This window comes from Oncorhynchus nerka, linkage group LG24, assembly GCF_034236695.1.
Source record: "Oncorhynchus nerka isolate Pitt River linkage group LG24, Oner_Uvic_2.0, whole genome shotgun sequence".
In the NCBI taxonomy this organism is placed as follows: Eukaryota; Metazoa; Chordata; class Actinopteri; order Salmoniformes; family Salmonidae; genus Oncorhynchus; species Oncorhynchus nerka.
In genome coordinates, this window is record NC_088419.1 from 5,767,800 (window position 1) to 5,784,571 (window position 16,772).

Here is a 16,772-nt window from a genome sequence, read left to right on the forward strand (position 1 = left end):
TTTTTCATTTTTTTTCCCCCACTTAACATGAACTTTAAAAAAATAATAATAATAATTTCAACAGATATATGAATGACCATCTAAAGATCAATTATATGTAACTAATTCCTTCTTGACTAAAGATGTATAGTCCCCAAGGTCTCGTTTTGTCACAGTGTCTGACATGTTTATTTAAGATCGGCCCATTGTCTCTATCCATGATGATACAGATGAACACAAGATGAGGGGGAAACATTGAAGGGTGCAGGATATTCAAATATTAACTGGCATTTTCCTAACTTTCCTAAATTCTCTAACATAGCACAGAAAACATACTTTTACTTATATTAAAAATTAAAAAAATACAATACTGTCAGTTCAATTTAATATACTACAAACCTGATGTAAAAACAGAAAGGTAATGGGTATTATATCTATTTGGTCAAACTCTTAGTCTAGAAACAAATATTACACGAAACAACACATATGTAAATGAATAAATCTATTGATCTGGCCAGTATTACTAGAAACATGTGAAAATAACCTAGAAATAAATGAACCTGGATACCTAAACAGATAGAGAAACTATTTAAAATAACCGATACAATTCAAGACACGAGATGATACAGAAATCACAACACCAATTACAAAAAATAGGGGGAAGTCATCTTTTCTGATAGTTTGAATTCTGACACACTTAATTCAACTTAAAATGGAACCTTGACCACTGTACTGCCAAGTCACTCCCAAGTCCATCCATTCAGTCGCAACATACTTGGCTCTGACCCGTCCTCCAGTTTAAAAAAAAGAAGAAGTGGGTGTCCCGTGGGTATTTACCCCACTATGGGGTCTCCGGTTTGGGCTTGGCCAGGTTGGCCCTGACCCTGGCCTGGTCCACAGCATCCAGAAGGTTCTTCCCATCCATGGCCAGGTTGTGTGCTGCAGTCAGCATCTGTTTCTTACACTCTTCCTTCAGCGAGGTGATGGCGTTCTGCTGGGCCAGACGCATCTTACTGATCAACTCTGACATGTCGTTGTTCAACAGCTTCTGGGTCCCCTCGATCTGACCAGGGGGAGGAGAGGGGAGAGAAGAGAGGGAGAGAGGGAGTGGGGAAGAGGAGACAGGAAATAGTTTGTCAACTCTGACATGTCGTTGTTCAACAGCTTCTGGGTGCCCTCAATCTGACCAGGGGGAGGAGAGGGGAGGAGAGAAGAGAGGGAGTGGGGAAGAGGAGACAGGGAATAGTTAGTCAACTCTGACATGTCATTGTTCAACAGCTTCTGGGTGCCCTCGATCTGACCAGGGGAAAGAGGGGAGGAGAGAAGAGAGGGAGTGGGGAAGAGGAGACAGGGAATAGTTAGTCAACTCTGACATGTCATTGTTCAACAGCTTCTGGGTGCCCTCGATCTGACCAGGGGAAAGAGGGGAGGAGAGAAGAGAGGGAGTGGGGAAGAGGAGACAGGAAATAGTTTGTCAACTCTGACATGTCGTTGTTCAAATTGACCAGGGGGACATATGAGAGAGGAGGAGAGGAGAGGACAGAAGAGTGGATGAGATATTATACTACAGTCTGGACGCTGGTCTGGTTTCTGCTTAATAATATGATATATAATCGCTCTTACCTCTGTCCTAATGGACTTATGGAGGGTCGGCAGAATATCATCCACACTGCGTATCAGACTCCTTAAGGTCAGCCCTACAGACTGCAGAGAGAGAAGACCGTTTCACCTTTATAATGCAGCTGCATATAGAGCTTATAGCTACTGCATTACTACTATCATACAGTGTTTGAAGTCAGCAGCTCCGTGTCTTACCTTGATGACGGTGATGTACTCCTCCGGCTGTAGTGTGTTCACATCGTTCTTCAGCTGCACCACCACCTGGACCAGCTCCATGACCGCCTGGTACACCTTATCATCTGAACGGTCTAGCTCTGCAGTGGGGCGGGCCTGGGCTGTAGGGGCGACCTGGGCTGTAGGGCCGGCCTGGGTCGTAGGGCCGGCCTGGGTCGTAGGGGCGGCCTGGGCTGTAGGGCCGGCCTGGGTCGTAGGGCCGGCCTGGGTCGTAGGGGCAGCCTGGGCTTTAGGGCCGGCCTGGGTCGTAGGGGCGGCCTGGGATTTAGGGCCGGTGAGATGCAGGGGCTTGTCTGGCGGGGCTGGTTTTCAGAGTGGAGAGTAGGATGAGAGAACAAGAATGAAAGGGGAGAGGGGATGAGAGAACAGGAATAAAAGGGGAGAGGGGATGAGAGAACAGGAATAAGAGGGGAGAGGGGATGAGAGAACAGGAATAAGAGGGGAGAGGGGATGAGAGAACAGGAATAAGAGGGGAGAGGGGATGAGAGAACAGGAATAAAAGGGGAGAGGGGATGAGAGAACAGGAATAAAAGGGGAGAGGGGATGAGAGAACAGGAATAAGAGGGAAGAGGGGATGAGAGAACAGGAATAAAAGGGGAGAGGGGATGAGAGAACAGGAATAAAAGGGGAGAGGGGACGAGAGAACAGGAATAAGAGGGGAGAGGGGACGAGAGACCAGGAATGAACGGGGAGAGGGGATGAGAGAACAGGAATGAACGGGGAGAGGGGATGAGAGACCAGGAATGAACGGGGAGAGGGGATGAGAGAACAGGAATAAGAGGGGAGAGGGGATGAGAGAACAGGAATAAGAGGGGAGAGGGGATCAGGGAACAGGAATAAGAGGGGAGAGGGGACGAGAGACCAATAATAAAAGGGGAGAGGGGATGAGAGAACAGGAATGAACGGGGAGAGGGGATGAGAGAAGCTAAAAGCTGTGTCATTTAGACATACACCTGATACCACGAGATATTCTATTTCTAGGATATTCTTAATTAAGGTTTATCACTCACCATGTCCAGTCTCTGGTTCTGGTAACTGCAGACAGAGAGAAACATAAGATTATAGGACAATGACTATATTGACCTGATAAAGAAAGATGGCACCGCAGTGGATAGTTGCCGTCTGACAATTCTGCTATTTTGAGTCTGTTTTTTAATGCTGATTGTAATTTTTTTTTTTCATCTCTGCCATCATTTCCTAATGACCAAAACATTGCTGTTCCGATGTCCAGAAGCTATCAGTAAACTCAATTTGGATGAAAATGTCTACATCGACCAGTCAGGAGCTCTGGACGTTCTGTTTACTCAGGACCCAGGCCCTAATCACCGGGACTCGAAAGAGGAAGCGGTTGCAAGAGAGGGGCAGGCGAGGCGGCATCCTGACGAGACTACGTCGGCGAGCAAATAGACCGCCATTTCCCTCTGTTCTATTGGCGAACGTTCAGTCACTGGAGAATAAACTGGATGAGCTCCTATCGAGACTATCCTGTCAACCTTTAAAAAAAAACTAACTCTCTTATGTAATTTCTATGAGTCGTGCCTGAACGAGGACATGGATAATATACATCTTGTTGGGTTTTCTACGCAGAGTCAAGACTTGGACGGCAGACTCGAGTACGATGAGGGGAAGAGCGGTGTGTTCTTTGTTAACACAGCTGGTGTGTGATCTCTAATGTTATTAATAAGGAAGTCTCAAGTTTTTGGCTCGCCTGTATTAGAATACCTGATAATAAACTGTAGACCACACTATCTACCAAGAGAGTTTTCATCTATATTTTTTGTAGTGGTTTATTTACCACCACAAACAGATGCTGGTACCGTAGACCGCACTCAACGAGGTGTATAGCGCCATAAGCAAACAAGAACATTCCCATCCAGAGGCGGTGTTTCTAGTAGCCAGGGATTTTAATGCAGGGAAAATGTCATCTGTTTTACCAACTCTGACCAAAACAGCGTGTCACCTGTGAAACTAGAGGCGACAAAACTCTAGATCACTTTTACTACACACACAGAAACACATGCAAGGCCCTCCCTTGCCATCCCTTTGACAAATCAGATCATGGCCCTATCATCCTACTTCCTGCTTACAAGCAAAAACTCAAATAGGAAGTATCAGTGACATGCTCAATACACAAGTGGTCTGATGAAGCGGATACTAAACTACAGGTATGTTTTGCAAAGACTGGAATATGTTCCAGGATTCATCCGATGGCAGTGAGGAGTTTACCACACCAGTTACCGGCTTCATCGTCCCCACAGTGACCGTACGTACATACCCCAACCAGAAGCCATGGATTACAGGCAACATCCACACTGAGCTAAAGGCTAAAGCTGGCACTTTCAAGGAGCAGGACTCTAACCTGAAGTTAGAGTGATGTTAGTGGACTACAAGGAAAAGAGGACCGACCACTTTAAATGAGCTGGACGATTATAAGAAATCCTGCTACGACCTCTGATGCGCCATCAAACAGGCAAAGAGTCAATACAGGACTAAGATCAAATCTTATTACGTCGCCTCTGATGCTCAGTGGATGTGGCAGGGCTTGGAAACTATCACGTATTACAAAGGGAAGCACAGCCGCGAGCTGCCAAGCTACGCAGGCCTACCAGATTAGTTAAATGTCTTCAATGCTCATTTCGAGGTAAACAACACTGAACTATCCATGAGAGCACCAGCTGTTCCAAACGACTGTTCCGGAACTGTTGTGTTATCTTGCTGTCCATAGCCAATGTAAGACCTTAAAAAAGGTTAACATGCGTAAAGGCCAAGGGGCCAGACGGAATACCAGAATGCGTACTCAGACTCTTTACTCTTTTTAACCTGTCCCTGATTGTGTCTGTAATACCAACTTGTTTCAAGCTGACCACCATGCCCAAGAACACCAAGGTAACCTGTCTAAATGTCTATAGACATGAAATGCTTTGAAAGGCTGGTCACGGCTCATATCAACACCATCATCCCAAAAACCCTGAACCCACTTCAAATTTACATACCGCCCCAACAAATCCACAGAGAATGGAATCTCTATTGCACTCCACACTGCCCTCACCCACGTGGAGAAAAGGAACACCTATGTAAGAACGCTGTTCATTGACTACAGCTCAGCATTCAACACCATAGTCCCCTCCAAGCTCATCACCAAGCTCAGGACCCTGGGACTGAACACCTCCCTATGCAACTGGATCCTTGACTTTCTGCCGGGACACCACCAGGCATACAACACATCCCCCACGCTGACCATCAACACGGAGGCCCATCAGCAGTGGGGCTTAATCCCCTCCTGTACTCACTGTTCACCCACGACTGCCGAACACGACTCCAACACCATCATCAAGTTTGCTGATGACATGATGATGGGAGGACTGATCACGATAAGGCAGCCTATAGGGAGGTGGTCAGAGACTTGGCAGTGTGACACCAGGATGAGACAATTATATTTATTTTTAATATGGACCCGTTCCGGACGGGACCACCCATTACGAAAAGGCCTGTGGAAAAACAGACCCAAACAGACCCGGTTCTGATCTGAGAGACCCGTTCAGCTCTGAGAGACCGTTCAAATCTGAGCGACCCGTTCTGACCTGAGAGACCCGTTCAGATCTGAGAGACCCGTTCTGAGAGACCCGTTCTGATCAGAGAGACCCGTTCTGATCTGAGAGACCCATTCTGATCTTAGAAACCCGTTCAGCTCTGAGAGACCGTTCAGATTTGAGAGACCCGTTCTGAGAGACCCGTTCTGATCAGAGAGAGCCGTTCAGATCTGAGAGACCCGTTCTGAGAGACCCGTTCTGAAAGACCCGTTCTGATCAGAGAGACCCGTTCAGATCTGAGAGACCCGTTCTGAGAGACCCGTTCTGACCTGAGAGACCCGTTCTGAGAGACCCGTTCAGATCTGAGAGACCCGTTCTGAGAGACCCGTTCTGACCTGAGAGACCCGTTCTGACCTGAGAGACCCGTTCTGATCAGAGAGACCCGTTCAGATCTGAGAGAGCTGTTCTGAGAGACCCGTTCTGAGAGACCCGTTCAGATCTGAGAGACCCGTTCTGATCAGAGAGACCCGTTCAGATCTGAGAGACCCGTTCTGATCAGAGAGACCCGTTCTGATCAGAGAGACCCGTTCTGATCAGAGAGACCCGTTCAGATCTGAGAGACCCGTTCTGACCTGAGAGACCCGTTCAGATCTGAGAGACCCGTTCTGATCTGAGAGACCCGATCTGAGAGACCCGTTCTGAGAGACCCGTTCTGAGAGACCCGTTCTGACCTGAGAGACCCGTTCTGAGAGACCCGTTCAGATCTGAGAGACCCGTTCTGAGAGACCCGTTCTGACCTGAGAGACCCGTTCTGACCTGAGAGACCCGTTCTGATCAGAGAGACCCGTTCAGATCTGAGAGAGCCGTTCTGAGAGACCCGTTCTGAGAGACCCGTTCAGATCTGAGAGACCCGTTCTGAGAGACCCGTTCTGATCAGAGAGACCCGTTCTGATCTGAGAGACCCATTCTGATCTTAGAAACCCGTTCAGCTCTGAGAGACCGTTCAGATTTGAGAGACCCGTTCTGAGAGACCCGTTCTGATCAGAGAGAGCCGTTCAGATCTGAGAGACCCGTTCTGAGAGACCCGTTCTGAAAGACCCGTTCTGATCAGAGAGACCCGTTCAGATCTGAGAGACCCGTTCTGAGAGACCCGTTCTGACCTGAGAGACCCGTTCTGAGAGACCCGTTCAGATCTGAGAGACCCGTTCTGAGAGACCCGTTCTGACCTGAGAGACCCGTTCTGACCTGAGAGACCCGTTCTGATCAGAGAGACCCGTTCAGATCTGAGAGAGCTGTTCTGAGAGACCCGTTCTGAGAGACCCGTTCAGATCTGAGAGACCCGTTCTGATCAGAGAGACCCGTTCAGATCTGAGAGACCCGTTCTGATCAGAAAGACCCGTTCTGAGAGACCCGTTCTGATCAGAGAGACCCGTTCTGATCAGAGAGACCCGTTCTGATCAGAGAGACCCGTTCAGATCTGAGAGACCCGTTCTGACCTGAGAGACCCGTTCAGATCTGAGAGACCCGTTCTGATCTGAGAGACCCGATCTGAGAGACCCGTTCTGAGAGACCCGTTCTGAGAGACCCGTTCTGACCTGAGAGACCCGTTCTGAGAGACCCGTTCAGATCTGAGAGACCCGTTCTGAGAGACCCGTTCTGACCTGAGAGACCCGTTCTGATCAGAGAGACCCGTTCAGATCTGAGAGAGCCGTTCTGAGAGACCCGTTCTGAGAGACCCGTTCAGATCTGAGAGACCCGTTCTGATCAGAGAGACCCGTTCAGATCTGAGAGACCCGTTCTGATCAGAAAGACCCGTTCTGAGAGACCCGTTCTGATCAGAGAGACCCGTTCTGATCAGAGAGACCCGTTCTGATCAGAGAGACCCGTTCAGATCTGAGAGACCCGTTCTGACCTGAGAGACCCGTTCAGATCTGAGAGACCCGTTCTGATCTGAGAGACCCCTTCTGAGAGACCCGTTCTGAGAGACCCGTTCTGATCTGAGAGACCCGTTCTGAGAGACTCGTTCTGATCAGAGAGACCCGTTCTGAGAGACCCGTTCTGAGAGACCCGTTCAGCTTCCAAAAGGGAAGAGAAAGAAACCTCTGGACTGGATGCTGCAGCGCCATCAATAAACAAGCGATATTGGATATTGGCCAAATGATTCACCTCACGGTTCAGCTGTCTGAGATTTAAGCACAAATGCATCAAGGCAATGCATGAATATAGGCCGGTAGACCTAGGCATCCGCTGTACGCTATTAATATTAAATACATCTAAAGTAAGAGAAGCTTAGGCCCTAGAGAAACCGTGACAACGACAAAACCTTTAGTTAACCAGGCAAGAACAAATTATTATTTACAATGACAGCCTACCGGGGAACCGTGGGTTAACTGCCTTGTTCAGGGGGCAGAACAACAGATTTTTACCTTGTTCTCGACACACATTTATTTTTCCCTTGTCATACTGGGTACTACTGCTACTACTATATATACCGAGACCAAATTAGAAGGAGGCTAATTCGTTCATCTTCGATCAGAGTTTTTATAGAGATAAGCGTTATATTGTTAGGTTAAAGGAGTAACTCTGGTAGATCTACATTCTTCCTCAACCTCAAGTTCAACTGTTGGAATACGTTGGAGCACCGCCGTCATTGAGCTGCAGTAGCTAAGCCTAATAATAGCTACAGCACATCAATAATTCACAAAATATGATTTATTTTGCTATTACCCTAATAAAGTTAAGTCATTGTTTATAGAGAATATACCAACAGTTAATCAGAGCGCATTCGGAAAGTATTCAGCCTTGTTCCACATTTTGTTACGTTACAGCCTTATTCTAAAATCGATTAAATACATGTTTTCCTCATCAATTTATATAAAATACCCCATAACGACAAAGCCCCATATACCCCATGATGACAAAGCCCCAAATACCCCATAACGACAAAGCGAAAACTAGTTTCAGAAATACTTTATTTGCATAAGTATTCAGAACCTTTGCTATGAGACTCGAAATGGAGCTCAGGTGCATCCTGTTTTCGATTGATCATCTTTGAGAGGTTTCTACAACTTGATTAGAGTCCACCTGTGGTAAATTCAATTGATTGGACATGATTTTGAAAGGCACACACCTGTCTATATAAGGTCTCACAGTTGACAGTGCATGTCAGAGCATAAATCAAGCCATGAGGTCGAAGGGGCGAAGGTTGACCTCTCAACAGGACAACGACCCTAAGCACAAAGCCAAGACAATGCTGGAGTGGCTTCGGGACAAGTCTCTGAATGTCTTTGAGTGGCCCAGCTAGAGCTCGAATTTGAACCCGATCCAAAATCTCTGGAGAGACCTAAAAATAACTGTGCAGCAACTCTCCCCATCCAACCTGACAGAGTTTGAGAGGATCTGCAGAGAAGAATGGGAGTAACTCCCCAAATACAGGTGTGCCAACCTTGTAGCATCCTAACCAAGAAGACTAAATGGTGTAATCGCTGCCAAAAGTGCTTCAACAAAGTACTGATTAAAATGTCTGAATACTTATGTAAATGTGATATCAGTTTTTTTATTTGTAATACGTTTGCAAGAAATTTCAAAAAATCTGTTTATGCTTCATCATTATGGGGTATTGTGATGTCATTATGGGGTATTGTGATGTCATTATGGGGTATTGTGATGTCATTATGGGGTATTTTATGTAGATTGATGAGAAAAATATTTAATCCATTTTAGAATAAGGCTGTAACGTAACAATTGTAGAAAAAGTCAGAACCGCAACTAAAACAATAGAAAATGATAATACAGTAACACTCTACGTGCAGATATAATGCTTTATAACTTGTTATCTATTAGCCGTTATTATAACATCTCATAATAAACAGTAACTTATGTTACATATACCAGTGGGTTGGTGGGGCCCTCCTGTCCCATGGGGCCCTGTAAAGAAACATGTAGGTTCCGATTCATTCGACACAATATCAACACCGACCCACAACTGGCCACGGACCCCATGGGCCTCACGTCAATTTACAGAACACAGAGAGTTATAGGCTTATATATATTTATATATGAGGTATAGTTACTAGGAATACGGGATGATTGTTAGGATTACCGGATGGTTGTTAGGATGGACTAGGGGATGGTTGTTAGGACTACCGGGTGATTGTTAGGATGGAATAGGGGATGGTTGTTAGGGTGGAATACAGGATGGTTGTTAGGACTACCGGGTGATTGTTAGGATGGACTAGGGGGTGGTTGTTAGGACTACAGGATGGTTGTTAGGGTGAATATAGGATGGTTGTTAGGGTGGAATACAGGATGGTTGGTAGGATGGACTATATGTTGCTTGTTAGGAGTACGGGATGGTTGTAAGGGTGGAACACAGGATGGTTGTTAGGACTATGAGATGGTTGTTAGGACTACGGGGTGGTTGTTAGGACTACGAGATGGTTGTTGTTAGGACTACGGAGTGGTTGTTAGGACTATGGGACAGTTATTAGGACTATGGATTTGTTGTTAGGGCTGCAGGATTGTTGTTAGGACTCCGGGACTGTTGTTAGGACTAGGGGATGGTTGGCAGGGCATTCTAAGTTTGGTTGTTAGGACAGACCAGGAGATGGTTGCTAGTGGGGATAGGGGGCCGGTCTTTAGGTTGGAAATGGGGCTGGTTAAGGTGGACTAGGTTTAGGGGTTTAAAGGTCGGAGGTATATTGCCCACCAGGAGTCTCTCCTCCTTGGTCAGCCACTTGTTGTCCTCCATCATCTGTTGTTTCTGTTGTCTCATCGTCTCCTGCATACGCTCTCTCTCCATCTGCCACAACCGCTGGGCATCCTCCTTACTGGACGGCTCCACCATCAACTCTCCCTCCTGGTGGAAGGGACACACACACACACACGCACACGCACACGCGCACGCACGCACGCACGCACGCGCGCACGCACGCACGCACACACGCACGCACACACGCACACACACACGCACACACACAAAAGCATGCAAGCACACACACACACACAAACTCATTCATATAGTACAGAGCAAGTAATACAGTAGCCTTGCTTGTTGGGCTTATAGCAATAACACAGGGCTTTAAAGAGCAAGGACATATGACTGGGACAGTCCTCAAGACTACAACTAGATAACTAGTCTAAAAGGAAGGAAACTACAACTGGATAACTATTCTAGATGGGAGGAAACTACAACTAGATAACTAGTCTAGATGGAAGGAAGGAAACTACAACTAGATAACTAGTCTAGATGGAAGGAAACTACAACTAGATAACTAGTCTAGATGGGAGGAAACTACCACTATATGACTAGTCTAGATGGAAGGAAACTACAACTAGATAACTAGTCTAGATGGGAAGAAACTACAACTAGATAACTAGTCTAGATGGGAGGAAACTACAACTAGATAACTAGTCTAGATGGAAGGAAACTACAACTAGATAACTAGTCTAGATGGAAGGAAACTACAACTAGATAACTAGTCTAGATGGAAGGAAACTACAACTAGATAACTAGTCTAGATGGAAGGAAGGAAACTACAACCTGATAACTAGTCTAAAAGGAAGGAAACTACAACTAGATAACTAGTCTAGATGGAAGGAAGGAAACTACAACTAGATAACTAGTCTAGACGGAAGGAAACTAGAACTAGATAACTAGTCTAGATGGGAGGAAACTACAACTAGATAACTAGTCTAGATGGGAGGAAACTACAACTAGATGACTAGTCTAAAAGGAAGGAAACTAGAACTAGACAACTCGTCTAAAATGAAGGAAACTAGAACTAGTTAACTTCATTGGGCTAGGGGGCAGCATTTTCACGTTCGGAAGAAAAGCGTGCCCAGAGTAAACTGCCTGCTACTCAGTCCCAGGTGCTAATATATGCATAGTATTAGTAGTATTGGATGGAAAACACTCTGAAGTTTCTAAAACTGTTTGAATGATGTCTGTGAGTATAACAGAACTCATTTGGTAGGCGAAAACCTGAGAAAAATCCAACAAGGAAGTGGGAAATCTGAGGGTTGTAGTTTTTCAACTCATTGCCTAGCGAATACACAGTGTCTATTGGGTCATATTGCACTTCCTAATGCTTCCACTAGATGTCAACCGTCTTTAGAACCTTGTTTGATGCTTCTACTGTGAGGTGGGGATGGATGAGAGGGGCTTGAGTCAGAGGGATGCAGAGAGGCATGAGCTGACTACGTGCTTCACGTGAGAGTTCCATTGCATTTCTACAGACAAAGGAATTCTCCGGTTTGAACATTATTGAAGATTTATGATAAAAACATCCTAAAGATTGATTCTAAACTTCGTTTGACATGTTTCTACGGACTGTAACGTAACTTTGACTTTTCGTCTGCACCTAGTGATTGCGCGTCATGGATTTGGATTACTGGGCTAAACGCGCGAACAAAAAGGAGGTATTTGGACATAAATGATGGACTTTATCGAACAAATCAAACATTTATTGTGGAACTGGGATTCCTGGGAGTGCATTCTGATGAAGATCATCAAAGGTAAGTGAATATTTATAATGCTATTTCTGACTTCTGTTGACTAAACAACATGGCGGATATCTATTTGGGTTGTTTTGGAAACTAGAACTAGATAACTAGTCTAAAAGGAAGGAAACTAGAACTAGTTAACTAGTCTAGAAGGAAGGAAACTAGAACTAGTTAACTAGTCTAGAAGGAAGGAGACTATAACAGTCAGACTCTGATCTGTTTCACCTGTCCTTGCGATTTTCTCCTCCCCCTCCAGGTCTTGTTTTCCCCAGTGTATTTATCCCTGTGTTTCCTTGTCTCTCTGCCAGATTGTCTTGTATGTTTCCAAGTCATTCTCCTTTTTCCAGTCCTCCCGGTTTTGACCCTTGCCTGTTTCTGGACTCTGTACCCGCCTGCCTGACCATTCTGCCTGCCTGACCATTCTGCCTGCCTTGACAACGAGCCTGTCTGCCACTCTGTATCCACCTGCCTGACCATTCTGCCTGCCTTGACCACGAGCCTGTCTGCCACTCTGTACCCGCCTGTCTGACCATTCTGCCTGCCTTGACAACGAGCCTGTCTGCCACTCTGTATCCACCTACCTGACCATTCTGCCTGCCTTGACAACGAGCCTGTCTGCCACTCTGTATCCACCTACCTGACCATTCTGCCTGCCTTGACAACGAGCCTGTCTGCCACTCTGTATCCACCTGCCTGACCATTCTGCCTGCCTTGACCACGAGCCTGTCTGCCACTCTGTACCTCCTGGACTCTGATCTAGTTTTGACCTTTTTGCCTGTCCACGACCATTCTCTTGCCTCCTCCTTTGGATTAATAAATATTGTAAGACTCACACCATCTGCCTCCTGTGTCTGCATTTGGGTCTCGCCTTGTGCAGTGATAATAACTAACTAGATATCTAGTCTGAAAGGAAGGAAACTAGAACTAGATAACTAGAGTCTAGAAGGAAGTAGACTAGAACTAGATAACTAAAGTCTAGAAGGATGTAGACTAGATAACTAGTCTAGAAGGAAGTAGACTAGAACTAGATAACTAGAGTCTAGAAGGATGTAGACTAGATAACTAGTCTACAAGGAAGTAGACTAGCACTAGATAACTAGTCTAGAAGGAAGTACACTAGCACTAGATAACCAGTCTACAAGGAAGTAGACTAGACCTAGATAACTAGTCTAGAAAGAAGTAGACTAGCACTAGATAACTAGAGTCTAGAAGGAAGTAGACTAGCACTAGATAACTAGAGTCTAGAAGGAAGTAGACTAGCACTAGATAACTAGAGTCTAGAAGGAAGTAGACTAGCACTAGATAACTAGTCTACAGGGAAGTAGACTAGCACTAGATAACTAGTCTACAGGGAAGTAGACTAGCACTAGATAACTAGAGTCTAGAAGGAAGTAGACTAGACCTAGATAACTAGAGTCTAGAAGGAAGTAGACTAGCACTAGATAACTCGTCTCACCCCCATGCTGCGTCGTCGTGGAGATATCACGGGAACCACCAAGCTGTTGCTCATGGAGTCGACAGGAGAGGTGTAGTCACAGGGACTGGCCAGGTCTGGAGAGCTGGCACAAAGGGCCTCATTCAGCTGAATGTGTAGGCCGATACCGTTTCCAAAACGACCCCCAGGTTTCATCCTGCAGGGCTGGAGACACAGGGGCAGAATCGATGACGAGCGGTTAGTAACTTATATACAAATGCTAACAACGCTATGACAGAAAGGCATTGATGCAGAAGGTGTGTGTGTGTCTGTGGGGGGGGTCATCTACTACCTTAGGAGGAGGTTCGTTGAAGTTGATCTTGGCGTCAAAGAACTTGGTGGAGCGTTGTCTGTCTCTCTCTCTCTCTACCTCCTGCTCCTTCTCCATCCGATGGACGTCACTGTCACAGATCACACAGACAGTTTAGTAGGTGGCATGCTAAGCACTTGGAAGACAAGGGACAAATAGCTTGCAACAATGAGACCCTGGATCCCATTCCAGTCAGATTTTTATTTTATTTTACCTTTATTTAACCAGGCAAGTCAGTTAAGAACACATTCTTATTTTCAATGACGGCCTGGGAACAGTGGGTTAACTGCCTGTTCAGGGACAGAACGACAGCTCGGGGTTTGAACTCACAACCTTCCGGTTACTAGTCCAACGCTCTAACCACTAGGCTACGCTGCCGCCCCTGGAATTCCAGTCAGATTCCAGTCAGATTCCAGTGTTACATCAGGCCTGACATTGAAATGATCTGACACATCTGCTGTAATATTAGAACCAGCGACAGCACTACGAGTTGTCTGATTGGCAGCTGGATTGTCGCTTTACTTTCACTTGAGGACCAATCATGTTATAGTTTGTTTACCATACGGTGTCCAAGCACCTAACAGGGTGGCTGCTGTATTCCTTTTGATGTCTGTGTGTCCAGGGATCTCATCTCAAGAACTAGAAACACAAACTCTCTCCTCATACCGAGCCATGTCAACAACTCAACATTAACTACAACATGCTGAGTCATGTCAACAACTCAACATTAACTACAACATGCTGAGCCCTGTTAACTCAACATTAACTACAACATGCTGAGCCCTGTTAACTCAACATTAACTACAACATGCTGAGCCCTGTTAACTCAACATTAACTACAACATGCTGAGTCATGTCAACAACTCAACATTAACTACAACATGCTGAGCCCTGTTAACTCAACATTAACTACAACATGCTGAGTCATGTCAACAACTCAACAATAACTACAACATGCTGAGCCCTGTTAACTCAACAATAACTACAACATGCTGAGCCCTGTTAACTCAACAATAACTACAACATGCTGAGCCCTGTTAACTCAACATTAACTACAACATGCTGAGTCATGTCAACAACTCAACAATAACTACAACATGCTGAGCCCTGTTAACTCAACAATAACTACAACATGCTGAGCCCTGTTAACTCAACAATAACTACAACATGCTGAGCCCTGTTAACTCAACATTAACTACAACATGCTGAGTCATGTCAACAACTCAACATTAACTACAACATGCTGAGCCCTGTTAACTCAACATTAACTACAACATGCTGAGTCATGTCAACAACTCAACAATAACTACAACATGCTGAGTCATGTCAACAACTCAACATTAACTACAACATGCTGAGTCATGTCAACAACTCAACATTAACTACAACATGCTGAGCCCTGTTAACTCAACATTAACTACAACATGCTGAGTCATGTCAACAACTCAACATTAACTACAACATGCTGAGCCCTGTTAACTCAACATTAACTACAACATGCTGAGTCATGTCAACAACTCAACATTAACTACAACATGCTGAGTCATGTCAACAACTCAACATTAACTACAACATGCTGAGCCCTGTTAACTCAACAATAACTACAACATGCTGAGCCCTGTTAACTCAACATTAACTACAACATGCCGAGCCATGTCAACAACTCAACATTAACTACAACATGCTGAGTCATGTCAACAACTCAACATTCACTACAACATGCTGAGCCCTGTTAACTCAACAATAACTACAACATGCTGAGCCCTGTTAACTCAACATTAACTACAACATGCTGAGTCATGTCAACAACTCAACATTAACTACAACATGCTGAGCCCTGTTAACTCAACATTAACTACAACATGCTGAGTCATGTCAACAACTCAACATTAACTACAACATGCTGAGTCATGTCAACAACTCAACATGAACTACAACATGCTGAGTCATGTCAACAACTCAACATTAACTACAACATGCTGAGTCATGTCAACAACTCAACATTAACTACAACATGCTGAGTCATGTCAACAACTCAACATTAACTACAACATGCTGAGTCATGTCAACAACTCAACATTAACTACAACATGCTGAGTCATGTCAACAACTCAACATTAACTACAACATGCTGAGTCATGTCAACAACTCAACATTAACTACAACATGCTGAGTCATGTCAACAACTCAACATTAACTACAACATGCTGAGTCATGTCAACAACTCAACATTAACTACAACATGCTGAGTCATGTCAACAACTCAACATTAACTACAACATGCTGAGTCATGTCAACAACTCAACATTAACTACAACATGCTGAGTCATGTCAACAACTCAACATTAACTACAACTCAGGCTAGAGTCATGTCAACAACTCAACATTAACTACAACATGCTGAGTCATGTCAACAACTCAACATTAACTACAACATGCTGAGTCATGTCAACAACTCAACATTAACTACAACATGCTGAGTCATGTCAACAACTCAACATGAACTACAACTCAGGCTAGAGTCATGTCAACAACTCAACATTAACTACAACATGCTGAGTCATGTCAACAACTCAACATGAACTACAACTCAGGCTAGAGTCATGTCAACAACTCAACATTAACTACAACATGCTGAGTCATGTCAACAACTCAACATTAACTACAACATGCTGAGCCATGTCAACTCAACATTAACTACAACATGCTGAGTCATGTCAACAACTCAACATTAACTACAACATGCTGAGCCCTGTTAACTCAACATTACCACTAGGCTACCTGCCGCCTCTACACTCTAACCACTAGGCTACCGGCCATTAGCTAGAGTATCTCATCTTGATAACAGATCTGATCAATGTAAAGTTATTAAAGATGATCAATCTAAAATCTCAAACTATTGAATGACTTTTTTTTCTGTGCCGAAAGACTCCGTTCGTTTTATTGACACTGGTTCTGGCTCCGTCCAGTCCTCACGCATTGGACAACTGAGATATATATTGTTATGCTTTTCTTGTTGATCTCTGGTAATGTGGGACCAAACCCTTGGCCGGTAGATACCATGCAATCTCTACCGACTCCCTAGTATTTAAAAACACGGAGCAGGTTTTGGCCTCTTGCA

General features: G+C 45.0%; 1 protein-coding gene across 1 annotated transcript in view; it reads right to left on the bottom strand.

Annotated features, from left to right (window-relative positions):
- The window catches only part of LOC115110872 (protein-tyrosine kinase 2-beta-like), an 89,758-nt gene continuing 72,986 nt past the window's right edge, over positions 1 to 16,772 (bottom strand). The window contains exons 22-28 of the mRNA XM_065008568.1: positions 13,634 to 13,742; positions 13,324 to 13,506; positions 10,072 to 10,221; positions 2,844 to 2,868; positions 1,795 to 2,135; positions 1,603 to 1,683; positions 1 to 1,042 (exon numbers count right to left, since the gene is read on the bottom strand). Coding sequence (XP_064864640.1) covers positions 821 to 1,042; positions 1,603 to 1,683; positions 1,795 to 2,135; positions 2,844 to 2,868; positions 10,072 to 10,221; positions 13,324 to 13,506; positions 13,634 to 13,742 — 1,111 coding nt within the window. The 3' untranslated portion in view covers positions 1 to 820. The remainder of the gene's footprint in view (positions 1,043 to 1,602; positions 1,684 to 1,794; positions 2,136 to 2,843; positions 2,869 to 10,071; positions 10,222 to 13,323; positions 13,507 to 13,633; positions 13,743 to 16,772) is intronic.